Source organism: Urocampus carinirostris, chromosome 13 (assembly GCF_059441175.1).
Source record: "Urocampus carinirostris isolate Australia breed hairy pipefish chromosome 13, RoL_Ucar_1.0, whole genome shotgun sequence".
Lineage (NCBI taxonomy): Eukaryota > Metazoa > Chordata > Actinopteri > Syngnathiformes > Syngnathidae > Urocampus > Urocampus carinirostris.
The window spans coordinates 8,648,134-8,675,355 of record NC_142361.1 but is presented as its reverse complement, the minus strand read 5'-3'; the positions used below and the strand labels follow the sequence as shown (position 1 = coordinate 8,675,355).

The following is a 27,222-nucleotide window of genomic DNA, read 5'->3' as shown; positions in this document are numbered from 1 at the left end:
AAAAAGAAAATGTTGCGGGCGTTGTCCAAAAAAATAATTGAATATTGAAGGGATGAGTTGTAACAAAAGTAGTGAGTATAGTACTTTGTGTCATCATTTCTAATGGTGATGTTACTTTATTTTCAATCCTTAAAGTGAACATCATAACTGCACACCCTAAAATTAAATTATCCTATGTATGGCGTCATTAACGTACGTATTAATGGCCACATTTGTCACTTTTGCATAATGCTAATGGAGATGCCGGGGATCGAACCCGGGGCCTCATACATGCAAAGCATGCGCTCTACCACTGAGCTACATCCCCGTGGTTAGAGAAGGACTACAATACACTTTAATTTCTACTACCAGCGAGAGGAAGTCTGAAACTGATAGCTTGAATGGGTTTGACCTGTAGCCATTTCGGTGCGAATACGCATGCGCACTGACGATTTTGCCGGCAACACAGTGTGCCCTTTGATAAATCAAGGGAGGAGCAAAGATCACAAAAATCTGAGTTTGACAACCACGTTCACTAAATCGTAAACGCGTGCATGTCAATTACGTTCAATCAAATGTTTAAAGCGTGACATATTTAACGAGTGAGAGACGCGTAAAATAACGCCAAAGAACGGGCAAGAATTTGTGTCGCTTCTACTCGGTCGCACTTCGCCGCGGTTGCCTAGCGACCGCAGTCAGGTGACTGTCTGCAGACAGAACATGGCTGACCTGTCAGAAGACCAATGAGGGAAAGGCCAAATTTAACATAATCGATTATTTGTTTGGCGTCCTCTTCTCGTCGCAGTCCAGAGTGCTTCGTGTTCAAGGTAAGCGTAATTTTGATTTGCGAGGGAATGCATAACGCGTTGTTCTTTGCGACTGGTAACGTCTATGTTAGCTAGCTAAGTTTAGCTAGTTGCTAACTAAACAGCCACTTCACTTAGTAGTACCCTGTTAGGTAAAACGTTTGAACTTTTTTTTTCAAAGAGGCAAGCCAAAATGTAATTCGCTTGTTTTTATGCTACGCTGTGCCGAATTGTCCTCGCTTAACATACTTATGAGTAGCTTAACGGAGTCAAATAGCTTCAATCATTTCCTTCACATATGATCTGAGCTTTCGAAGCTGTAACGTATTGACGTGTAAATTCTGCCAAGAGTTTGGTTGGTTTGGCGTGAAAGCATTTACAAACTTTTGAACGCACTAATATCAGCCTGGTTTTCATGTGAAATGTGGAGCAGCAAATTTGAGGCATTTGCCCTTGATGCCAACAAATACGATTAGACCCATGTCATTTATTCATTTCGTCCTGATCCCAACTGTCTAAAACACTTAACATTAAAATTCTCAATGTTTGAAAACCATATGTGTCGAATTATACTCTTTCGCTGTGTATTATAGGTTTCTTGATCATTTCAAATTGTGTATGCCATATTATAATTTTGTACCAGGTTGATGTGATTTGAATTATATCTTTGTCAATTAGTACGTGTTTAATAATTTCAAATTGTCCGTCAGCTTCCATACTGCTTTTCATATTCAAGCATTTAACCAATCACATTAGTTGTTAACAGGCTTATAAATCTGCTGGGGCCTTCAAAAACAATTCTGAAGTCTTGGCCTCTAGCATACCAGATGGAAATAAATATGTTGGTTTAGCCAAATTAGATTTTGAGTTGGCGACAGGGAGGCCTGCTAGAAGACGTAAGAAAACGTCAGCTGGTAATGCACAAGTCTTAAATCAATTATTCTAATAAATCCTAATAGTATTGGTTTTTTTTACTGTGCAAGAAACTTTTAACTTATTTAAAGCCTAAACTTTTTCATACCAAGCAACTTTATTGTCAAACAACTCAGAACCTCTGAAATACAACAAGTGCAACAACAATTAATAATTATGGAACACAAGAATACACTTCACATTAGTTATGTAAATTACATTATCCCTGGAAAAATACAGGAAACATAAGATCTACAGATGTACAAATAATGTAAAAAATTCAAGTCAACAGAATCCCTAAAAAAAAACATGTTTAATGACCAATCACGAAATAAAAACGCTGTTAGCGTCTGGCATTTTAAACTGGGCATGTGTGTACAATGATCAGACACCTGTCCCCTTTCATCCTGATTATTAAAAAATGACATTTTAGTTCAGCAAACTGTCGGGTCATTTTGAGTTTCTCTTTTTGATAACATTTGCTTGCAGTTCCCGCCTCCTCCACATGGGCCCCTCACTACCACCAAGTCATAACAGATTTTATTTTTATTTTTTTCCGAAAAAGAGGACGGTATTTTTTCACAAAAATCAGGACCAAAGTACCAAACAAACAGGAGGGGTAGAAAATACACTAAAAAAATATCCAAACAATAATCTAGAAACGTAAAACAAACTTGACAAAGCTAAAACTAAAAAAGAGCCCCAGAAATGGACACTGCAGGGAATAAAGTAACAAATAAACAACAACAAATAAACCTGGCGTGGGAGTGAAAATGACACAGAGGATGGCAGAAAAACTCCAAATAAAATGTTCCTGTGTCTGGACAGAAGCCTATAGTTTTCAACATGACACACAAATTAATGACTGATTGATAAGAAAAATGTTGTTGTAATGGTGTCCAATGTGAGTTCACTTAACATACACCCTCTTGGCTTTGTTCATATTCATTCATTCAGATAGCTATTTGAAACTATGTAAGTTATTCTAATGATTAAGAATTAAAATTGATAAGACTCATTTTATACCAAGTGGCCAACTTTTTCTATTCTTTAGAATTTTCCGTTTGTAATGTTTTTGCGTGCTCCCATCTTTTAGAATCTCAAGGCCATTTGATTTTTTTTAGGGCCTGGGAGTTTATAACATTTTAATTATTTCAGTTGCACCAAAATAACTCAAGTGCAATTTAACACTACTGTATTCATGAGGGATATTGTTTTTTTACAACACTTTGAGTTGCATTTCAGTGTTTGTGAAGTGCTTTACAAATACATTATGATTTGATTTTACTAAGTCATTCAACTACAGCATGCTGACATTTTGCTCACAATTTTCTGGTCATGACAGTCCACTAGACGTATTTTTTGTCTGAACATGATAATTAGTCTACTTGTTCGATAACTGACATCCACTGACTTGTCTTCACAGATGAACGGAATGCCAGATGATATGTCCAATGGGCCAGATGAGAGTGAGAACATTAGTACTGATGCTCAGGTTTGGGAGAGGCCATGGACCCTTGATGAGATGCGGCAGAATAGCGCCCACTGGTCACTCGCAGCTGACTCTGGGGTAATGTTCAAGAAGAAAACGCTCACTATAAACAAAATGGACTAATAACTTTTAAGCTAACTAACACTCCCCTTTCTTTACAGCTTTTGTTGTTCCTTCAAGACTTTTCTCAACGAATGCTGTCCAGGACTCATGAGATAGAGAATCAGCTGGACAGCTTAATCCAAGAAACTAAGGCCACGGATAGCTGCCTGCATTCGGTTTTCAACGACTTCTTAATGCTCTCCAATACACAATTTATCGAAAATGTAACGTTTGAAGTTCGGCTTTGTGGTATTTAGTAAGCGTTACTTTTGACAGCTTTTCATTTCCTGCTTCAGAGAGTGTACGATGAGGAGGTTGAGGAGCCAGCACCCAAGGCAGATCCCATGGAGAAGCAGGTTGATCAGGTATTATCAAGAGGTTGCTTGAAAGTTAATTTAAAAAGCAACAGCAACGTGTTTTATAATATTCAGTGTTAATATGCATGTTTCAACCATACAGTATCACTGATCTAATGGTTAGTTTCAGGCACTCTTACCGCTGTGACCTTGGTTCGATTCCTGTTGCATTAAATTTTTTCCGATTGTAGTCAGCAATATTTTTTTTCGACTGTTCGATTATTACACAAAAACGGTAAAACCTACGTTATACACGAATAAGTACGGTATGTAAAAATGAAATAAACTGATTCTCTCACTTGTCACTAGAGGGAGCTGGAGAATAACTGTGATATGAAAAAGTAACCACTAGCGGGGAACCTGTTGCCCAACTACGCCAGTTTAGTATTTCACTTGAATCTACTCCTTTTTTTTAACAGAGAACACGTGAGCAGAAAGAAGCTGATCTGATCCCGAAGATGCAGGAAGCAGTGACGTACGGTTTGAAGGTGCTGGACTCCGCTTTTGAACATCTGGACATCAAAGCCGGAAATTCTGACTCCGAAGATGAGGACGCTAATGACAAATTGGAAGCGATCCTGGAGCCTAAGGTGTTGTTTTTAGTATCGTGAAGTTTAAACTTTAGTAGACACTCAAAATAAGGAGAGAAGACATCAATGGATTTTGAATTTACAAGGAGGACCAGGAGAAGAGGTTTCAGATTATTCCACTGCATCCTGAAACCCTCCTCTGAGCCCCCTTTTAATAAATCTTCAAGATTACAAAAACAGATCCGCCTTAAGGGATGTGGGATTTTAAAGAAGAGCAACATGATAGACGGTTGGCGGCAATGATGTAAAAGTCAAAACAATGAACAACATTTGACAATAATAGTCCGAAAAGGAACTGTATCCTATGAAATCTCCTTTGCTTTTGTCCCTTATTAAAAAGTATTTTACCCAATAAATATGCTGTATTTCATAAAAAAATGTTTTCTTTCTGAAGGACTTATATGTGGACAGGCCTCTCCCTTTTCTGATTGGCTCCCAGGCCTTCATGGAACAAGAAGACGTCGGCCTTGGTGACCTGTCAAGTGACGGTGATGCATTCCATTACAATATTTATGTAGTGTCTGCCATTAATGTCCAAACTGTGTAAATATAAATGTTACAATATAATGATTATTACACATTTCTAGCAGTAATTAGCCTGTTCATGTATGGCAATGGTTTATTCAAACAGAGCTGTCAGCGGACAGTGAAAGAGACAGCATGATTGGCAGCGAGGATGGCAAGGATGCCGATGTGAGATCCTATTGCCTTTTGTTTTGATGTTTTGAAATATTTCTTTGCCTTTTGTAATGTGAAAAATACTGTAATATACAGAATTCAGATGAGGACTTTATGCAGGAAGAAGGCGAGCAGCACGGAAATATTAAAAAGGTACAGTAACAATATTGTAATTATTTAGAATGGATACATTTATTCCATAGAAAATTTTATCTTTTTCTGTTGTTGTTTTTTTGCACAGAAGTCATCGATGGTGAGCTATGAAGAAGACGAGGATGACGATGATTCTGACATATTTGGAGAGTCCGACAAGGAGGAGGAAGATGCTAAGGTATGCCTAAGGCTCTCCCCCCCAATACAGTCCTTCATGGCAGCCCACGTTCTAGGACACAGATATTATCTCTTCCATTTCACTGAAGGGACTGCTTTATGTGACCGCTCGCATCAAACCACATCTAACGATGCCAAGTTGCGCATTTTTGGGAATCATGAAATCTAGGAGATTTGAGTTTCGTATTCAGCAATTGGCTTTAAAAAATTTACTTTCTTGACAAAATCAACATGGTTTAGCACTTGCACATTAAATGAAACACATTCTCCCTTAGAGGCACATGGTGACAGAATTATTTTTTTATCTTTATTATTTATCTAGTTTTAGGTTAATTCAACCATTGTTTGTGTGTCTGGCATCCTGTGTTGTTTGTTGAGTAAAAGGGAGGATTTAATTTGATATTTTTACATTGAATGCTTTCACAAATTTTGAATAGCAAATCAATACATGAAAAGTGCTCTCCAAATACATTTTGTTTGATGTGTTTATTTATTTTGTGCTTGTAGAAACTTAACATGCATGTGTTGTCCGTTACCATTTAGAGTGCAGGTCCATCATCTTTTGCTGATGAGTTAGCCGCCAGGATCAAAGGCGAACTGGTTAGCAAACCCACCGGAGATCGAGACTGTAAGTTGTTACAGTGGAACCTCGGTTCTCGACCATAATCCGTTCCAGAACCCTGTTTGAAAACCGATTTGTTTGAAAACCTATTTGTTCGATCACCGAAATCATTTTCCCCATTAAAAATAATGTAAATTGTTTTAATCTGTTACAACACCCTGAATTTTTACCTTGAATGTTTAACGTAAACTTAAAGCTAACCCAGGCTAATCGCACGAAAGATTACTCTAACAAGAACGTGTAAAAATAAAAAAATCAGGTAGTTAACAAGTCAGTTAGCACCCGGGTCTCCACAACAAGTGGTGAGCGGTTCATTGGAAAGGGGGCTGCGTTCCATCACCCTCAATGTTGGGCTCCGGTCCAACACCCTGAATGTTTACTTAATGTTTAACGTAAACTTAAAGCTAACCCAGGCTAATCGTTCGTTCGCGTTATTGTAGTCTTTCGTACGAAAGATTACGCTAACATGAATGTATAAAAATAAAAAGGATAAAGAAAAGAATTATGAATAGGATTTCTTACCTTTGTCGTGGTCAGCAGAAGGCGCTCGCACACCTCCTTCATATATTGCTCTTATTTCTTTCTTAAATGCAATAGTTTTACGCACTACTTTTCTTTTTTCACCTGTAGCAACTTTGCTGCTTGCACTGACTTTGTTCTAAGGCATAATTAGGGGCTAAAACACTTGGTACACCTATATTAAAAGCGAAAGCAAAACAAAGCACGTCCGCACGCAATAACAGTTGGTCAGGAAAAGAGCAATCTACACCCGTACGCCGCTCAGCATCCCACCCTAGCGTACGCACTCACGCATTACCGGCGTTAGAACTCCGATTTTTTTAACCGAACAGCGAAGCAAGAATTTCTCAAAATTTTTGGTCGGACTCGGATTTGTTCGAACTGAGAGGCGTTCGAAAACCGGGGTTCCACTGTACTTGTTTTTTTGGTCCTCCTTTAGTCTCCCTTGCATTTTTCATCTTAATTTGAATCGGAATCATTTTCCACCCACACACTCATGGATGATTTCTTCTCATCAAAATCTTTAAAGCGTTGTCCTCAAGGAAGAAAACTAAAAGCAAGAAAGAAGCAAAGCCTGTTAATTCCCATGGTACGGATATCCTTTTCATTCATCCTCATTGTTCCTTTGTGCATATCATATTTTTGATCCAAATCAGTCATGTTACTCAAGTTCTTCTTGATTCTTCCAGCGGCTGATGATGACAGCGACGACATGTTCAAACCGCCGAAAATGGATTACGATGACAATGAAGACGACGATGATGAATTCTCGCCATTTGGTGGGAAAGGTGGCCTCTTCAGTGGAGGGAGGAGCCTCTTTGATGATAATGATGATGAAGTAAACATCATATTTTTACCATTTGTTTGCTGTAAAAATGATATGGCAGCATTCAAATCTGTGTATTTTTGTTGTTTGCCATGCAGGGTGATCTGTTCTCTGATTTACCACAGCCTAATGTTGTCCAAGAAGAAAAGTCTCCAAATGAAAGCTTCAAAACCACCACAAAAAATGCAGGTAAAGTAAAAATATCTTGTTAGCTTACATTTTCTTGTTGTGGTCTTTTGAGTCTTGTCAGATAAACTGTGGCTAATTTTCATTGTACTATGTCAGAAGAGAAGGAACTGTGAATAGTATTAGTAACGTTGGGATGGGATGGGAATAAATGAATGGATATATCCCTTAACCACTAACCACTAGGGTCGTAGGGGCACCATTTCCTGTGGTGTGCCTAACACTACAAGGGTTTATAATAAATCGTTGCGATACTGTCCATAGAAGTGGGCAATGCAGAAAAACACATGGACAGTAATGTATACAATAAATCCCCAAGGACATTTTGAAGGGAACTGGGAACTCTTGCAAGGTGCAAGGACACATTTTTAAACACTAGCAGTATTTGAAGTAGTACAGGTACGGTCATAAAACTAGTAGCAGCAATTGTTGCGCTTGTAATTGTACTTGTCAGACTTTAAGTACTTCTAATAGTGCTTGCTGTACTTGTGGCTCTTGCCATAGATGGTGTTTCTTGCAGGAATTGAAGTATGTATCGTATTTGTGGTTGTTTTTGCAATGCCGGTATTAGAATTGCTTGCAAGAATCTAAGGGCTTCTCAGGCTTACCTGGGGTGTACCTCATTACTTGTCCATGATGCCCTCCTTATAAGGAGTGAGAATCCAGGTTGTACTTGATCATTTGGCCATGGTGGCCAACGCTATTGATGACTATGCATGCATGATTGGTTTCAAAAAGCTTCTGGATTTTTGATTTGTCCTACTTTCTTTTTAGTTAAATGGAATTTCAGGCCTCTTTGTTTCATCACAGTGGTAACAAAAACAAACTGTAAACCCAGGCTGGATGATGTGCAATGTTTTTGTTTTCTCATTTATCATATATGTTTGTTTTTCAACCAATGTGGCTGGGCACAAAGGTGTGCCGCCAGAAAACTGCCAAATTTAAAAAAAAAGCATACTATTAATCAATGTCTTGCATTTTTTTCAGTGAGTAGCAGGTAAGAGGCAGCAAAATATTTATTTCTTTTGTATATTCTAATTATTATGCTTATGAGGTAGGCTTAATAACTTATGTTGTTTTATAAGGCTGCTTAAGATTTCTCTGCAAAAAGAAAAAAAACGTCAAGTCATGTCTATTTGTATAGCCCTTAATCACAAGCAGCCTCAAAGGGCTTCACAGACCACAGATCATCGCAAACTACAGATTAGATAGATAGATAGATAGATACTTTGTTCATCCCCGAAGATCCATCCCCTGATCTAAAACCTACAAGAGGGCAAGGAAAAACTCAATAACCGCAGCATGAGGGAAAAGAAGAAGGAAGGGACATGAGGTAATCCCTCTTCCAGGATGAACAGGCTGCAATAGAGGTTGCAATACATGAAATGAAATGATCTGCATTTATATAGCGCTTTTCAAGTCAATGACTTCCCAAAGCGCTTTACAAAGTGCTCCACATTTCCCAATAGCGGCCTTGCATTGCAGCCATGTAAGAAGCTAACCTGCTTATCGGGGGTATTAGGGGTTCAGTGTCTTACCCAAGGACACTTCGACATGTAACATGGACAAGCCGGGATTCGAACTGGGATCCCTTGATCCCAAGACGAGCGCTCTACCTCCTGAGCTACTGCCGCCCGAAATACAGATATTGTCAACATTAAATATAGGTCTTTCATGTTCTATAGAATATAAGTGCGTTTTAAGAAGCTTAGATTTAAACTGTTCCACTGAGGTTGCAGATCAAATCTCAGGTGGAAGAGCATTCCACAACACCAAGGCCTGAATGGAGAACACTATGCAAACTTTCAGAATTTGGTGCCTGTAGTACCTTAACACATTTTGAATGTAGAGAAAACCAACCAACCAAACAAAATAATAATCTTGCACATCATTTAGCAGATATTAATCATTATTTTTTTTCTTTTACAAAAAAAAGTCAGGATGGCTTGAAAAAAAAATGTATTCTACTTGCAGATATCTTTAGCAAGTTTTTGAAGTACGGTATTTATTTTTCCAGAAAATCAAGATGGAAAGGTAGAAAAACTTAACATGTCTAAATTTAGTAACATCCAAGATGAAAGAAAAGTCATTATCTAAAATAAATAACCCGTGTTACCTCCTGACCCACTGTAACCACAAATAATAGGAACAACTGTCAATTCAAGCAATGTGATGATTCAAGTTTGAAAAAAATGATTCCAGAAACTAATTTTAAAAATTTTTGATGGACCGGGTGCCTTAAGAATTCAATGAAAAGTGTGCCTCGGCTTAAAAAAAGCTTGAAAAACATATATGTAGCTACAGTGAAGAAAATAAGTATTTAAACAGCCTGCTATTTTACTATTCCTCCCACTTAGAAATCATGGAGGGTTTTGAAATTTTCATCGTAAGTGCATGTCCACTGTGAGAGGGAGAGAAACTAAAAAGGAAAATCCAGAAATTACTCTACATGATTTTTTAACAATTTGTGTGGTAAAGCTGCAAATAAGTATTTGAACACCTGAGAAAATTCATTTTTATATTTAGTACAGTAGCCTTTGTTTGCTATTACAGTGGTCAAACGTTCCCTGTAGTCTTTGACCAGATTTGCACACACTGCAGGAGGGATCTTGGCCCACTTCTCCACAAAGATATTTTCTAAATCAGTCAGGTTTCTGGGCTGAGAAACACGACGTTTGAGCTCCCGCCAAAGATTTTCGATTGGGTTCAGGTCTGGAAATTGGCCAGTAGGGTGGTCCTTAATAGGGGTCGAAATTTTTTTTTTTTAAATATTGGGCTCTGACCCCCCGCATATGTTCATATATCGATAAAAACACACTGTGTGCAATTTTGAACAATTTGGATAATATTTAGAGGTAGCTCAACGACTTTGAAATTTCCCAAAATGATAAAATTTTGGCAATTTTCGAGAAAAAACGGAAATCTTAACCCTATGTGTACGGCGTTTTAGAACATCCAATTTCAGTCCATTGCTTATAATTGTAACACAAGAAAAGTTACAAGTAACTTTGTACACTAGGTCTGATATAATGTGCGAAAAATCCTTATTTTTCATACCAAAATTTCAGAGGCCTTGAGCGACCTCTAAATATCCTTTGATTTTGATGAAACTTTGCCTAATTACGTTTTGTATATATTGGAACATATTCAAGGGGTCAGAGCATGAAATTTTAAAAGTCGAAAAATAAGGACCACCCTATTGGCCAGGCCATGCTAAAACCTTGATATGCTCCTTAGGGATTGATTGTATAGGGGAGACAAGTGTCTTTATGCAGCTAACAACCTCACGCAAGTGCATCTGATTCTGGATGATACATTGAGTGCAGGTGGACTTCTAATGGGCGAAATAACAGGTCTTTCAGGGTTCGAATTCTAGATGATACACAGGTGTTCAAATACTTATTTGCAGCTATATCACACAAATAAATTGTTAAAAACATGCATTGTGATTTCTGGATTTTTCTTTTTAGTTTATTTCTCTCACAGTGGACATGCATCTACAATAAAAAATTCAGACCTCTCCATGATTTCTAAGTGGGAGGAATTGCAAAATAGCAGGGTATTCAAATACTTATTTTCTTCACAGTATATTAACAATATTGTCATCTTACAATGTGACCACGTTTGCTATTTTCCTTCTTGAAGAACCTGACAAAGCCATCAAGAAAATTCCACCTGGTGCTGTGTCAATATTTCCAGGTAATTACTGCCTGATTGAATATTACAGTTTATTATTTGATTGTGTTACTCATAAGATTGCTTTTTATTAAAACAGACAATAACTTAATTAGTAAAATTCGTGACAAAACGGCAAGTACAGAAAACGGAGCACCGACCAACAAGACACGTGTCACCCCGAAACCAGCCTCCATCAGCGGGAAGCTGTTTGACGAAGAGGAAGAGGACGAAGATAATATCTTTGGCGGCAAAAGCCTTAAAAAAACTTCCCCTGGTAGGCGGTCACTTTTAATCTCTTTTGAGTTCCACTTCTCAATCTGTATGCCATTTTCATTTTATCTTTTCAGCTCCCCCAGTAAAATCTAAACCAAAAAAGGTCCTTGACCTTTTTGAAGATGATGATGAAGAAGATGGTGACATCTTTAGTGAGAAGGCAGCTCATAATAAGGAGGATGGGCCTGTTAGACAACCTGAGAAAAAGGTACTGTAAAGTCAGGACTATAAGGCGCACCTAAAAAAACAAAAAAATTGCCAGAAATTTGAAAGTGAGCCCTATAATCCGATGCACCCTTTAGACCAGAAATACAGGAAACAAAACTAGAAATGCATATTCACGATGAAATGCTTCTATGTATCTTTAACCATATTTGAATGAATTAGGGTAATTGCTAGTTGCAAAACCATATTCTTCTGTATGTATTTTCTATGAAATAAGTTATTTTTATTTTCTGAGGTTATTTAAAATGCAGCCATGATTCTTACAGTCGTTTCAATACCATGTACCCTGTCCTAAAGTAATATTTTGAGGGTGCGTGTTATAATCAGGTGTGCTTCAAAGTCTGTAAAATAAGGTAAATTTTGGTGTTTAGTTGTAGCTAGTTTGAAAATATTTACAAATAGACTACAGGGCATATTTTTCCAAACAATCATCATTGTGAAGTCTTAACTTAGCCATTTGAGGAGTACTACATTTTCAGAAAAGAGGACTTTAGATGTTAATTGATGTATTTTCTCTATTCACACATTTTGCAGAATTTGGCCTGCACAGGCATGAATATGTTACATGACCAATTCCAAGCAGTCCTTTGTGCCTGAATGAAATGGAATAAAAGGAGTTTATTGTTTTTTTCTTCAACAATTGCAATAACAATCAGACTACTGTCTTTCAATTAGTAGGAGCCTGTGCAATATAATTATGAATATTTTCTTTTGCTATATTCTTTTTAAATAACTTTAATTTTCCTTTTTTGGTAATGTAGTCAAAAGTTGTAATTGATCGAATTACGTATTAAAGCACTTTCTACACTTAATATTTTGATATTCATCAGCATATACCCTCATCCCAATCTATCAAGTCAAAGGATAATTTTCTCATGATTTTGCTGTTTGAGGAGATGCAGACAATGCAAACAATACAAGCACAAAATTATACTAACAGATCAACAACAGTATTGATGAATAGCTATTTGTTTTAAAAATGTCCTGTTTTTCTAAAGATTCAATTTTAATGTTTAGATGCCCATAGGGGCCATCTCTTTATTTGGTCCTGGAACAAAAAGCTTACTCTCTGAAGGCCTGAGGAAACGACAGACTTCCCACAGCAATGAGTCAGTGAAATCTGAGAAGGTTTGGCTATGTTTTTAATTCATGAGAAGAAAAATGAGAATTTAGTGTCGACCTGAATTTTTTTAGAGTTTTAATATTCAAAAGGAAAGTTCTAATTCTGTAAAATTTTAACTGAGTTTTTCTTTAGAATGGTCTGGCTCAGGATATTGGAACTACTGTTACACAACCCCCAAAATCCCACACCAGTAGTCTGTTCTCTGATGATGAAGACACGCAAGTAAGAGTAAAATAAAGGATTATTTCTTTCTTATATGTGTGCATCTTTGATATTCATTTCAGTTCTAATTATCTTTCTAGACATTGCCGACTATCCCTAAGAGTCAGTCCCATCCCAACACGTTGAGTCAGAGCAAAATCGGCAAGCCTCAGGTGTCCTTATTCGATGATGATGAAGAGGTGAAAAGAAATGCTTTTCTTTTTGATTTCTCCTAAAAGTGGCTCCCGAAAAAAGTTATGGATTTAATGTTTTGGGTTTTTTCTTGTTAAATATTCTTCTAGGATCTCTTTGCATCTGCTTCTAAGTTGAAGCCAACACCGAATCTGGATAAAACATTCACCCCGCAATCCAGTAAAGCTGCCCCCAGTTCTCTCTTTGGTGATGATGAGGTACACAAGCGGAAAACTATATATATATATATATATATATATATATATATAATCCAGTCAGCAATTGATGTGTAAACTTTTTACATTGTGCCAGGGTCAGTGGATCAGCCCCCAAACCAGCATTGCCAAGCAGAAGACTCCGACAGGAGGAATGAAACCGTGCGTCAGCGCCCCTTCTATGTTTCAAAAGGTCACGACATTGCAGAAAGGCAGTTTATTCGACGAAGATGAAGAAGACGATCTTTTTGCCCCTGCTAAAGAGTCGAGGTATTAAAATCCTGTGACTGTTCTCACAGATTTTTGTGTTAAGTTTTGCATACAGTGGTACCTCTTCAGACAACCTTAATTCGTTCCAATATCGTGTTTGTAGCTCGAACTGCTTGTGTAACAAGCACATTTTCCCAATATAAAATAATTCAAAACTAATCGGTCCTTTCCGTTCTTCCTTCAAGCATTCAAGTGAAACCTAAATAGCTATAAAACACATCTCCCTGATCACTAATACACATTCAAATAATTGAACATAAAAATACCGTAATAAGATAAACTAACTGATACTAACGTTATGAAAGGTTTTTTTTTTTGTTTTTTGGTTTTTTAAATGAGCACTTATCACGGAGGAAGTAATCATAATGGAGGTTTATGCGTGGTATGGAGGAAAGGGTTGGGAGGCTTGCAAGGGGGTCTGATGGAGATCGGGCACACTGGTCAATTTGTACGTTTTCCCCTTATTTTATAAGTTTTTTTTTATCGTTTCAAGCTGTGTACGCCATATAAAAATGATTATACGGGGAAAAAAATGAGGCAGATTTCGTGTTGCACGTTTCAGCTTTTATCTGGACAATCTTGGTCATTCGTAGCGAACGACAACGTCGCCGTAGATTGCTAATATTGTCGCGATATTCTACATTGCCTGTCTTTATGAGAGTAAATAGTTGCCCACTTGTGTTTTTAAGGTTTATTATTGATTAATAAGGAGAATTGCAGTCATTTATATGGGAAGCAATGGATGCGGTTAAAAGGTATGAGATACGAGAAACTTCGGGATGATACGTAAGCACTTACTATACACCTAAAATCTGAGTTACTGTAACTTTAAAGGAATGCTCATGCAAAACGTTTTTAAAGCATAGTAGTTGTTTGCATGCGCAAACTGCAACCAGTGGACACTGACTGCTTGTGAACTCGATTTTGAAGACATATTTGGAGTAAAGATAGCGAGCAAGATTGTTGTTGCAAATCAAAATCTATTACTGTACTTAAAGAGTCCTGCTAGTGTTGCTCCTTATTGGATCAGTTTCAAGAGCTGTGTCCAGAGGCCATACTGAACTCTTAGTCATAAAACATTCACTGTTCAATAATGGATGTCAAGAATTGTGTTTTTTCTATCACTTCACTCAGTCAAAAGAAACCGCACAGAGTTTGCCTTTTATTTGAAGATGAGGACGAAGAGGAGAAAGGATCCCTGTTTGAAAGCAATTCATATGAAACCACAAACACTGCAGCTATAGTGAGTAAAATATGGAAAACAAATTGTCTCCTGATCAATAAACCATTGCACGATATTCATTATTTAGTCAACCATGCTTATTATTTTATTTTGTTGATTCCCAGCCCAACTCCCTGTTAGAAAAAACACAAGATTCTGAAGATGCCAACAAGGAAGTCAAAGCAACTCAATCAGTGCCACAGAAACCCTCAGTGCCTAAGAAACCAGTGGTGAAGCTCCCAGAGGCAGCACAGTCATCATCTCAGACCCCTGAAGCAAAGAAGAAGCCAGTTGGAGCTGTGAGCTTGTTCGGGGGCATCGATGTTCTGACCAAAAAAACAGCAAAGACCATGTCGGATGAAAATGATGACAATAACAAAGCCCCACTGTTGAATGTTAAGACGCAAGAAAAAGTAAAAACAAACACTCTGAGTCTGTTTGATGAGGATGAAGAAGATGTGCAGGATGACATTTTTACGCAAAGTAAAGCTACAGACAAAAACGCTGTTAAGGTTTGTGTAATATTTTGTATGCCATAATGTATGCGTACCTTAAGTAGTTACAAACAAGAAAAGGCATATTACTCTTTTTTTGGTTGTTGTTTATCAAGAATAACAACAGCTACTGTACTCGTATTTGATCTCAAACACTTTCGTCAAAAATAACCCAAACTGAGTAAAAAATTATCCGATACACTGCTTAGACCAATGGACGATATGCTGTGATCACTTGTGATTGACTGGTAAATGATAATGACCTGACAATCCTGTCAAAATATTAAAAATAACGTTAAACTGTGAGACAAAAACTGAATGTTGTTTAAATTGAAGAGTAAATCTTAATTATAATAATAAAACATTGACTTTGCTTTTATATTTTGTATAATCGTTATCAGTTGTATTGTTTTAACTTATGGAATATGAATAAAATACTCCATTGAATTCAAGCGAGTATTTGAAAATTAGAACTGAGCTTTACAGAGAGGCCCACAGCGAGGACTGTTGAAGGTGCTATCGCCAGGTTATTTAACTGCAAACTTTTTCTATGCCTTTTTAGTCTGACCTAAAATGTACATCTATTCTATGTAATGTTATAGAATCACAATATGTTTAATATTTTGCATTACAGCAATTTACTTCATTGGATGAAGTCACATTAGATTAAAATAAAGCCAGAAGTTGATATCCATACCTGAAATTAAGAGGAATATGTCATGACCTCCTGCGCATAGATTTCATTTGTTCCGACATTTTTTTTTTTTTTTTTGTACAACACCACAAAGATTGTGGGTTTTTCTTTTGTTTTAACTAATTCACAGTTTTTGGTTAGATGCCATAAACAAAGACCACATCTGTGTAATTTTTCTTTTTTAAACCCAAAATTTATTCATCATCCCTTTTGGTAAACTGTGATTAGCTGGCTGAAAATCCTTCTTATGGCCATGTGCTGCCATTCCTGCCAGTGTGGATGAGCCTCCCTCAGATCCCTTTTTCTCACGATTAGTCTGTGCCTTGCCATTTATTATTTTATTATATATTATTTATTTTGTTTATATTTTATTTTATCAATGTGTCTCCCTGTATATTTGGCATTTTAGGTGGTTGGGTGGGGAAAAGGGAGGGTATTTTATCCTCTTATTGTACACTGAATGCATTTATACAGTCCTTTGAGTTGTAATTCTTTGCTTCAAAAGTGATGTACAGATACATTTTGATTTGATTGTTTGAAACTAAGCTAATCCAGCCCAATTTTTAGGATGTTCAAAATTTGTATTTGAGGAGTATACATTGTAGTAAAAACAAGTCTCTTGTTTTTATTTGTGTTTGTCTTTGCAATACAATTCCGGAAGTTAGGTCAATTTAACCCAAGTTGCAATATTTATGACTAAACTTTTTAGGACATTTTATTTCACTAACTTCAAATATTCAATATTCTTCATGCTTATTATCTAACAACAATTGTGTGTTTTCTTTTTCAGCCTGCAGAGAAACAACCACAGGCAAAGAGCACCGGCGTGTTCCTGGATGAGGAATTGTTGTTCAGTTCCACCAAACAAAATGACAATGATCCTGATGTCGACATCTTTGCAGACTCTGAGAAAACCACGGTCAGTATTTTTAATCTGTTGTTACTAAGCTGTTTACGGTATATGTTCATTAGGTCACATTAAGTACACTTGTACAGTCCACTGGGATCATAAATGAAAACTGCACCAACATTATGAAGATTGAATGCTCAGTTTTTTTTTATTGATGCAGCAATGCTCCATTTTCCAATGCACTGAAATAAAACGTAAAGATATTCCAGCAAAAACAGCTCTTTCGTTTATTAGAGCTCCAAGCACATTTCGGCGAAGGCTGTAATGCCAAGTCTGTTCTCTGAAGACGAGGATGATGACCTATTTGGCTCCCGCAAGCCCCAATCTCTGCCCCCGGTACTGATTAAATTTCTATGTAATTGTATCTAATTTAGAGCATGTAATTAAAGCCAGCTTCATTTGTTTTTTTCTCTTTTTTGCGGGGTGGCTTTTATTTCTCAGAAAGTAGCTGAGAAACCCAATATGTCAAATAACCTGGTGATGCCAGTCAAGCCAGAAACTGTTCCAGATAATCAGGTGAGTCCATTTAATCAGGTTATTTCTTTAAAAAATGATATCTCACCAACCCGGTTTCTTTTTCGTAATTTATAAATTTACTGTAATCCCCCGATGCAGAAACCTCCAGCAAGTCCTGTAGAACCATCAACAAGAATTGGCAAACTTCAAGTAAAACCTTTTTATTCATTAAAAGTTTTTATTTTATATAATTTTTGTGATGCACAACATTTCCTTTTTCTGTCTTGTTTCCTTATCTACATATTGCCTAAATGTCTGCACTCTGGCTATCAAGATGTTCATAATTTTGTATTTTTATTTTGGGCTCCTTCATTTGCACAAAACTCTCAGCTGTCACATGCCTTGTGTCGTTTTCAAAATGGATTTAAAATGCAGTTTTAATACCCTGCATCACTCATGTAAGCCCGGGGTCAGACCGTATGGCTCGCAAGATGGACATGGCTCTCTTCATAATACATCCGGCTCTGAGTTAAAAAGGGCCATAGCAAACCTCTCTGTGACTTACCAAATTTATTGTATGCAAAGCCAAAGCATTGTTTTTAGCAAAATGTCCAGTCCAAAACATACAGGGCAACATTTCAACTACAGTTTAGAGTCACAGTGTTACACCACCTGACCCCAATTTGACTGCCTGCCTCTAAGGAATCCTTTAGATGGAACCTCATTAAACAATGTATACTCACTGTTGAGACCGTTATGATGAAATCCCACAAAACAAACTGTAAATACTTACAAAAACAGACAAATGCCAGCCAAGCACTAATAAAAATTTGATTGGGTGAGAGGTGGGAGTGGTCAGATAACTGCACATTTAGCGCACCTTTTTAACCCTCTTGTTGTCCTCATTTTAAAAGACATTGTGATTTTTATACAGCTTACACGCGATAAAAAAAACAACATTCATTTTTTTCTACTGTTAGGACCAATCGAAAACAAGTCATAAAATGTAAAGTTATATTATATACATACCAGAGCCATATCCCCCTAGTGGGAGTTGGCTAGAGTCTTTTCTGACTCTTTCTGGGAGATTGATACAGAGGAGGGGATTCCCAGCCCCCTCGCTCAACCCAACTGATGTGTTGGGAGTCATTAGGTGACCAGACCCCCCAATTCCAACTCCTAATACCGAGCGCCAAGCAGGGAGGCAATGAGTACCAATGTTGTAAGTCTTGTGTATGACCCGGCCTAAGCTTGAAGCAGCAACCTCCCAGTATCGGGGTGGGCGCCCTACCCCCAAGGCCACTGAGCTGGTCTCAAATGTCATTAATGTAAAGTTAAAAAAATGTAATTTAGGTCATTTTGATCTGAGGACAACAGGAGGGATAAATACATCTGTATCCTACTCGTTTGCTGTATTTTGTGACACCTTGTTTTGAATCCTTTAAGACAAAAATGATGGTCAAAATGAGCCTCGATGATTTTACGCAACTGTGGGAGAAATACACATTTTAAGTGGTATGATTGATGATATGGAACACGGGATCTGGTATTATTCTTATTTCATAAATTGTATCTACTAATCTTATTTGACACAGTGAAATGGAACGCGCTCAAGAATGAGCTTTTGTCAGGAGATCACGTTTGGATGTTTTGTTGAATTTAGTCTTTAAAATAAATAGTGTGGCTCTCAAAAGAAAAGAATACTTGATTGTTCTTTGAGTCTAAAAGGTTCCCAAACCCTAATGTATGCCCCCGCAACAAATGTCATTAACGGTCGGGGACAACCTAATCAGGCTAATTTCCATGAGATCACTCTAAATCCAGCCTTTAATTCCTCTTTTTTGTATTGTTTGCGCACATTTTAAACACAAATGTTGCTGTTTCTACCAATCAATATACTTATATCAAATACATCAATATACTTTTATTTTCCTATTTTCAAGGTAAGTCTAAAGATCAATCCAGCAGCGTTTCTCCCTGGCTCGGCTCCTCCAATGCTAGGGACCCCGAGTCTGGATCCCAGTTCCTCTTCTGGGATTTCTAGCACCAGCATGACACCCAGTCCTGCTACAACGCCAATCGGCGCCCGGATTGACTGTGAGCCGGGAATCAGCTTTGACACACCTTTGCAAGTTCCGACTTTACAGAGCGCAAACAAGGTGGGCAGTGTAGCATTTGCTACCAGTTATACCTGTTTAATCTTATGAAATGTATATACTGTAAGCCCTCTATTTTCGTAGGGCTTGCGTTTATAAAACGTCCCATGATGGTCAAAACCCGCAAAGTAGAAACTTTTATTCATTTATTTAGTTATTAATTGAATATGCTTATACATTGAAATCAATGGACAAACCCAATTTTCAGGTACAAGTTTTTTTTTTTTTTAACAAACAACTTCTGTTTTGTCAAATTCTAATTTTAAAAATAATCCTGCGGCTTTACTACACAACTGTATTAAGGATACAATCTACCTTACTTCACATTATAATTTTTCAACATCATGTAGACGTTATGGAAAACTGCATTTACTTTCCAGTCGGCAATGCAAAATCTTTAGAGGGCCATATTGAAAGGGTGGAGTGACTGATTAGCCAATCAGAATGCAGAACACACAATAGAAATCTGCAAAGTAGCAAATCTGCGATAAGTGAACTGCTATACAGCAAGGGATTACTACTGTATGCGACATCTGAAAGGTGGGGATCCCGGTATAAAAAAGTAAGGCTGCAATCGTGACTTAAAGCCAGGACATAGCGGCAGAGTAATACATGATTTACATGGCATTTAGTAGTCGCGCTCGAATAGGCTCTTCTTTTTTCTTTTTTTTTCAGCCGTTTGTTCAGCCGTTAACTGGCCTGATAAAAGACGAATGCAGATACAGTGGCTTGCGAAACTATTTGGCCCCCTTGAACTTTGTGACCTTTTTCCACTTTTCAGACTTCAAACATAAAGATATAAAACTGTAATTTCTTGTGAAGGATCAACAATAAGTGGGACACAATCATGAAGTGGAACACCTTTTATTGGATATTCTGAACTTTTTTAACAAATAAAAAACAAAAAAAATGGGTGTGCAAAATTATTCAGTCCCATTGAGTAAATACTTTGTAGCGCCACCTTTTTGCTGCGATTACAGCTGCAAGTCGCTCAGGGTATGTCTCTATAATTTTTGCACATCGAAAGACATGCTGGTTTAAGATCAGGTAATTGTGTAATTTTGTAATTGTAATCCTGTGCAGTCCTTTGAGACATTTTTGTGATTAAGGGCTATACAAATAAATGTGACTTGAGGTCTGGACTTTGACTTGGCCATTCTAACACCTTGATATGTTTTTTGTGAACCATTCCATTGTAGCTTTTGCTTTATGCTTTGGATCATTGTCTTGTTGGAAGACAAATCTCCGTCCCAGTCTCAGGTCTTTTGCGGACTCCATCAGGTTTTCTTCCAGAATGATCCATTATTTGGCTCCATCCATCCATCTTCCCATTAATTTTATCCATTTTCCCTGTCCCCTGCTGAAAAATAGCAGGCCCAAACCATGATGCTGCCACCACCATGTTTGACTGTGGGGATGGTGTGTTGAGGGTGATGAGCTGTGCTTCTTTTACGCCAAACATAACGTCTTGCGTTGTTGCCAAAAAGTTCAATTTTGGTCTCATCTGACCAGAGCACCTTCTTCCACATGTTTGGTTTGTCTCCCATGTGGCTTGTGGCAAACTTTAAAAAACACTTTTTATGGATATCTTTAAAAAAAGGCTTCCTTCTACTCCCTCTTTCTTCCACTCTTCCATAAAAGCCAGATTTGTGCAGTATACGACCAATTGTTGCCTATGGACAGATTTTCCCACCTCAGCTGTAGACCTTGGCAGTTTCTCCAGAATGATCTTGGGCTGCATCTCCGATCAGTTTTCTCCTTGTATGAGCTGAGAGTTTAGGGGGACGGCCTGATCTTGGTAGATTTGCAGTGGTCTGATACTCCTTCCATTTCAATATTATTCCTTTCACAGTGCTCCTTCGGATGTTTAAAGCTCGGGAAATCTTTTTTTTATCCAAATACATTTTAAAACTTCTCCACAACAGTATCTCGGACCTGCCTGGTGTGTTCCTCGTTCTTCATGATGCTCTCTGTGCTTTAAACAGACCTCTGAGACTATCACAGTGCAGGTTCTTTTATATAGAGACTTGATTACACACAGGTGGATTCCATTTATTATCGTTAGTCATTTAGATCAACATTGAATCTTTCCGAGATGCTCAATGAACTTCCGGACAGTTTGCTGCACTGAAAGTAATAATTTTGCACACCCACTTTTTTTTTTTTTTTTTGTTAAAAAAGTTTTAAATATCCAATAAAGTGTGTTCCACTTCATGATTGTGTCCCACTTATTGTTGATCCATCACAAGAAATTAGTTTTATATCTTGATGTTTGAAGTCTGAAATGTGACAAAAGGTCACAAAGTTCAAGGGGGCCAAATAGTTTTGCAAGCCACTGTAGGCGCAATGGAAATTAAAGCACAAGGGCTCTTTGAACTCAGTTGGCATTATTAACACATACTTAATAGAGAAAATATTTAACTTTCACCATTTTAAGGACACCTCAAGCAACGCACCCCACCATAAATTGTAGCATAAGGTTATTATTAGGTAAAGTCATTAAACTGAAAATAACAGGACTTATGATTGTCTGTCTCAGGGGTGTCAAATGGAAATGAATATCTTATTAACTGAGCCTCTTTTTACACAGCATCGCGTCAAAGGTTCAATACATCGAAGACCGCAGTCCAGGGCGGCAAGGCGCGCGTCTCAACAATTAACAGAAGAACAAGAGGACATTCTAGTTGGGAAACTTTCTGTGGACTCCTCCAGCTTAAATTCACAAACTTCGCCCTCGCCTGACCACTCAAGCCAGAATCGTCCTTCACCCAACTCTGTTTCAGTTCTGTCCACGCTTTCACCAACACAACCTCCATCTCCAATCTCCACCAAACCTTCATTGTCATCGTTGCCTTCGTCCAACCATTCCAAGAAACAAGACTCGAGTAAAAATGGCAACCAGAACAAAATGTTGCCCCCTTTTGATGAGGAGGACATTTTTGCTTCAGACAGCATTTTCACCTCTGTCACTACCACCCTAGCCCCCAAACTCCCCAGCAAGAAGCCTGTACGTCAGGCAGCGCCGGTCCCGAAAACAGACTTGGAAAACCCCCCCTCCCTTTTCAGTGACAACAGCGATGACCTTTTCCAAACGGTGAAACCAAAAGCAGCTGCAAACACCTCAAGGAAGTCAACCTCTTTGGAAAACGATGAAGACTTATTTGGAGTAAAGAGCAGCTCAGTGGCTACGTCAAAAAGTAGCAAGGACGTCACAGCGAGCGATACATTTCTAAAGCAGGATATTTTTGAGGTGACTTCATTCCTTTGAATTACACGACTTGTCTACACACAACCGCAAGGGATACAGTGAATTTGCTTTTCATTTTGCCACATGGTTAATTTGTTACACTGAAACTGTGGTAAATGGCAGTTAAAAAAAGAAGTACAGTACTAGTGTTTATCGTATCTTTAAATGGACAGTGTGCATTATTTGACGCAAGATGTCGCAATATGGTGTAGTACAACCGAAAAACAAGTGCTTAAAAGCAAAAGATATAATACATATACGGAGACTCGAAGTGACAAAAACGTGCTAGTTTACTTATGAAAAATGTAAATTTTCCTTACCTATGAATCTTTTTAAAATTGTGTGTGTGATAGTTCATGTATTTTTGCTTATGATTTAAATCAATATTATTATTATTTTTTTACCAATGGAAGGCGCTAAAAAGTACAGTTTTTTTTTTTGGTTTAAACTTTTTCAGGTTTTTTTTGTACCCTCTCTTAAAAAAATATTTGGACACTGTTTCACTAAAAGAACAACATGATCAGGAACAGATTTATTAGTATCAAGAGATCTTATAATTCGATGCTATGGACGTCCAAAATATATTTTACTATAAATAATTCAATTTTAGAAAATACAAAATCAATTGATAGTAGGGATAGGAAAAGATAAAAGAATATATTACGGGATTAGAGCAGAACAAAACTTTACAAGTAAGGTTGGGTGATACTTTTTATTTTGGTATTGATCCAATCCAGGTAAACACGCTATCAATTTTTACAATTATTTTTGCCTGGAAATGTCAAACCTTCCCCCCTTATTTGCAGGTTGTTTTCCCCAGTAGTAGTTAGAAAGATTTTTATAAAACATCAACAAGTTCCTGAATACAATGTCCCAAGATCTTCACCCAAAATAAAATATAAAAATACTAGCTCACAAACTATGACCCGTTTCATGGGATTTTTTTCTTCATTTTAAAAAGAATGAAGAATCAGGTATGTATGAACCTGAGTATCATTTTTGTCTTTGCAGGACAACATTCCCGTCTTGCCGAAAGCCCAAAAAAAGGCCAAGGACAAGCCCATTGATGTCAGTCTATTTGATGACAACGTTGACATATTCTCTGACCTGACCGACTCTTACACACCAAAACCCAAGACTAAGCCTAAGGCGCCCAACATGACCATTTTTGACGACGACATGGGTAAGAAAATGCTAAGCAGATGTTACAAAATGTTCCTTCTTTTAACAATCATGGGAAACCCGTGGATCACCTGTTTGCAGAATTTGAACACAGTAATCCCTCGTTTTTCGTGAGGGTTGCGTTCCAAAAAGGACCCGCAATCGTCAAAATCTGTGAAGAAAAATCCTTTATTTATTTACTACTCTATCATACATTGAAACCAAAGAACAAACCTGTTTACAGGTGCAACCATTTGATTAATAAATAAAAGTAAGGTACTTTATAAACATATTTTTACAAAAAAAAACGTGTAAAGTCAAATTATAATCTTCAAAATAATCTTGCTGTTATTTTCAGGGTTTGTACGGGTGCTTGAAAGCCTTGAAAATACTAGAAATTCTAATGTTGTGTTTTCAAGGTTTGAAAAGTGCTTCAATTTAGCCTGAAGAGTTGGAAATGCTTGGAATTGTTTCCTTAAATTTCATCAGTCTGACTCTAAAGACCACACATCAAATGAAGAAAAATATGACAATTTGCTTAAAAATTCCCCCGATACGCCTGCTTTGTTGGTTTCGCTGTGCCATTGCATTTCTTTTTCCTCTCGTGATTGATGACAACTGGCATTAGTTTGTATAGGGGTGTCATCTGAATTGTCATCGCCTCCCACACGTCTCGTTCAAGATACAGGTGAAAAGACCATGATGCTAGAAGGCTGCTGTTTTAATGAACAGTGGCTAGTAAATGTAAAATTCAAACAATTGCCAAAACGTCAAACAAATTCATGCTCAGCATGCAGCAAAGTATGTAAAAAAGGAGATTCAACGCTTCACAATGCAAGAGTCTGCTCTTTCCAGTCCTATGAAAAGTAATTCATGACAATGACTAGCTTAACTAAGTTTTTTTTCTTGTTTGCTACATGCTGCACCTATATGGGGCACTATGAAATGATGAAGTGAGTATTAGTGCAAGGATTACATATCAATTTTGGACATTGATTATAAGCCGTGCAAAAAATTAATGTACCGTTTATGGTGGTAAATTGTAATTGGAAGAACTTCCCGCAATTGGAAATGTAAGCTACATATTACTGTGGTTTTTACCCAACACCTATGTGGGGAGAGACATGTCTCAAAGATGTTTCCACATGAATTGTTCAGATCCACAAATATGTTTGCTATTTATTACACATCTAGGAATCTTGTCATGATAAATGCACACGCAAGATTAAAAATTGGTCCTTTGAAAGTTTGAAAGTCCCTAGAACGTTCTTGAACTTGCCCATGAAAAAGGTGTACAAACCCTAAAAAATTGTGGTCTAAAAATGTGAAACATGTGGAAGAGTCCAACATTGCCGGCAATAGAACGCATCTGAAATTTGGTGCATTTTGGGGTCAGGATAGATAGATAGATAGATACTTTATTCATCCCTGTAGGGAAATTCAAATCAGGAGCAATTGTTGACAATATGGCTTTTAAAGAAACTGGAATTTGAGAAAAATTGCCTGCACCTAATGTAGGTTCATCAGGCTATTTAAAGTACGTGTAAAACTTATACCTCAACATTATTGCACAGTCGGAAAGGGGTGGGGAAATTGTTGAGCCATTCAGAATGCATAGCATGATGAAAATCTGCGAAGTAGCGAAAACGCGAAAAGTTAAACACAATGCAGCAAGGGATTGCTTTCCACATTCCAGAACAACTGTAATGTCGTCTTTAGCCGACGAGAGTTGGCAAAATAGCCTACCCCTTACATTTGTAAAAAAATTAATGTCATGGCTTGGCAGTAGGGGTGGATGTAACTGGGAATTTTGGTTTTGATTGGTTCCAAGTAAATACAGGGTAGTATCGATTATTACTAATCCGATACGGATCCATTTTGCTTGGAAATGGCATGACCATTAAATAATTGTACGCTTCTTGAATAAGCTTATAATTTACAATAAAAACACCATAAAATATTAGGCACTAAAAATATTTTCTTTTTGGTTAAATAACTACAGTACAATGCTTTAATGTACCACTATGTACTGTTTAGCGCTTCCGAGTGGTAAAATACTTCATTCGTAAAGAAAAAGCAATATTGGTTTAAATTATGAAGACAAAACATGGAGAAGTTTGGTCACTTCGAGTCTCCATAGTTGGTATTCTTCCTTGTGCTTTTTAGAAAAAAAGTTTTCTGTTTCACCACCAGTACAGAGCAATCTAATGGTCGAACAATACGCACTGTCCCTATAATAGTATAAAAGCCAATAAAAATACTTTTATTACAACTGTTTTTGGATAAAAGTCAAGAGAATCAACCCCCCCCAAAAGAATCAGCAATATTACAAAAATACTATGTTACAATGTCAAAAAGACGACTAAATCATCTTCCATTGCACAATATTTTGCACAAAAAAAACCTCAACAGGGCAAATAGTGTAATTACAATTGATCAAATTTGAAATTTAAAATGTAGGTATAATTTTCAAATTCACTAACTGCAATATATTTGTGCTAGTTAAAATGATACAACACTATCGATCCCGGATCAATAGTATGGAAGTATTTGCTTAGTATAAATAAAATCGATATTTGGAACGATTCTCCCACACTTACTCTGCAGGGTCATAGGAAGTTTTTTTAGAGGCGCAGAGCCATGTTTTTAGTGAGTTACCTGTTTGAAACCTTTTAAAATAAAACCTTATTTCTCTCATAGATGACATTTTTGCGACAAGCACAATCAAAACGACAACAAAGGACAAGACTCCACCTCAGAAGGCAAAGACTTCTCCTCCCTCCCAAGAAACCAGCACAACATTTGAGGACCCCCTGAACGCCTTCGGGAGTAATTGAAGCCGATTTGTACAACACTCGATGAACTCCTTAGTCATTTTTGATTGCTGACCCCAGAATTGATTGTGCATACTGTCGGAAGTATTTATTCATATTTGTAGCATTATGCTGCCTTGATTGATGGAGCATTCCCAGATTCATCCATTTGTCACATTTGCATTCTTATGTAACATTTAGCAAGTACTGTTGATAACTATACATAGCACTTTATGAGCATACTGTTGTGCTTAGGCTCTGCGCCAGGAGAATTTAACAGCAGATTGTTTTTTGGCTGTGCCATGTTGAGATTTCCTGTCTACACGTGCCATGTCATGTTTTTGTTAAATCAGTGTTTTTCCAAAACCTGTTGTCTTAATTTTTGGCCATGTTTTTATCAGGAATGAAATAGTTATCAATTTCTTAACTTTTGCTGCAATGAGAAGAAATGTCATTTTTCTGAACTAAAAAGAAACATTTTATATGATCTAAAA

General features: G+C 37.3%; 1 protein-coding gene and 1 non-coding gene across 3 annotated transcripts; one reads left to right on the top strand and one right to left on the bottom strand.

Annotated features, from left to right (window-relative positions):
* Nucleotides 1-235: 235 nt before the first annotated feature.
* Nucleotides 236-307, bottom strand: trnaa-ugc (transfer RNA alanine (anticodon UGC)). Its single transcript has one exon. It is a non-coding gene; the product is annotated as a tRNA-Ala (tRNA).
* On the top strand, nt 284-27,222 carry washc2c (WASH complex subunit 2C). 2 transcript variants are annotated; one of them, XM_088351253.1, is made up of 31 exons: nt 284-806; nt 3,124-3,267; nt 3,351-3,515; nt 3,588-3,656; nt 4,067-4,237; nt 4,632-4,725; nt 4,869-4,930; nt 5,012-5,068; nt 5,157-5,246; nt 5,789-5,873; nt 6,916-6,975; nt 7,076-7,224; nt 7,311-7,401; nt 11,044-11,097; nt 11,174-11,350; nt 11,424-11,557; nt 12,592-12,702; nt 12,830-12,919; nt 13,000-13,098; nt 13,201-13,308; nt 13,403-13,575; nt 14,710-14,818; nt 14,923-15,309; nt 16,776-16,904; nt 17,130-17,231; nt 17,337-17,411; nt 17,511-17,561; nt 19,295-19,510; nt 22,098-22,757; nt 23,766-23,937; nt 26,616-27,222. In XM_088351253.1, exons 2-31 carry the CDS (start codon nt 3,124-3,126, stop codon nt 26,750-26,752), a joined length of 4,221 nt encoding a protein of 1,406 aa, XP_088207379.1. In that variant the 5' UTR covers nt 284-806; the 3' UTR covers nt 26,753-27,222. The 2 variants fall into 2 exon arrangements, with proteins under 2 accessions (XP_088207379.1, XP_088207380.1); XM_088351254.1 differs by lacking the exon at nt 6,916-6,975.

Coding starts and splice junctions, on each gene's coding strand:
- washc2c (XM_088351253.1), top strand. CDS start 3,124: ATGAACGGAATGCCAGATGATATGTCCAATGGGCCAGATGAGAGTGAG. Junction 4,238..4,631: donor AAGCGATCCTGGAGCCTAAG/GTGTTGTTTTTA, acceptor TTCTTTCTGAAG/GACTTATATGTGGACAGGCC. Junction 11,098..11,173: donor TGCTGTGTCAATATTTCCAG/GTAATTACTGCC, acceptor TTATTAAAACAG/ACAATAACTTAATTAGTAAA.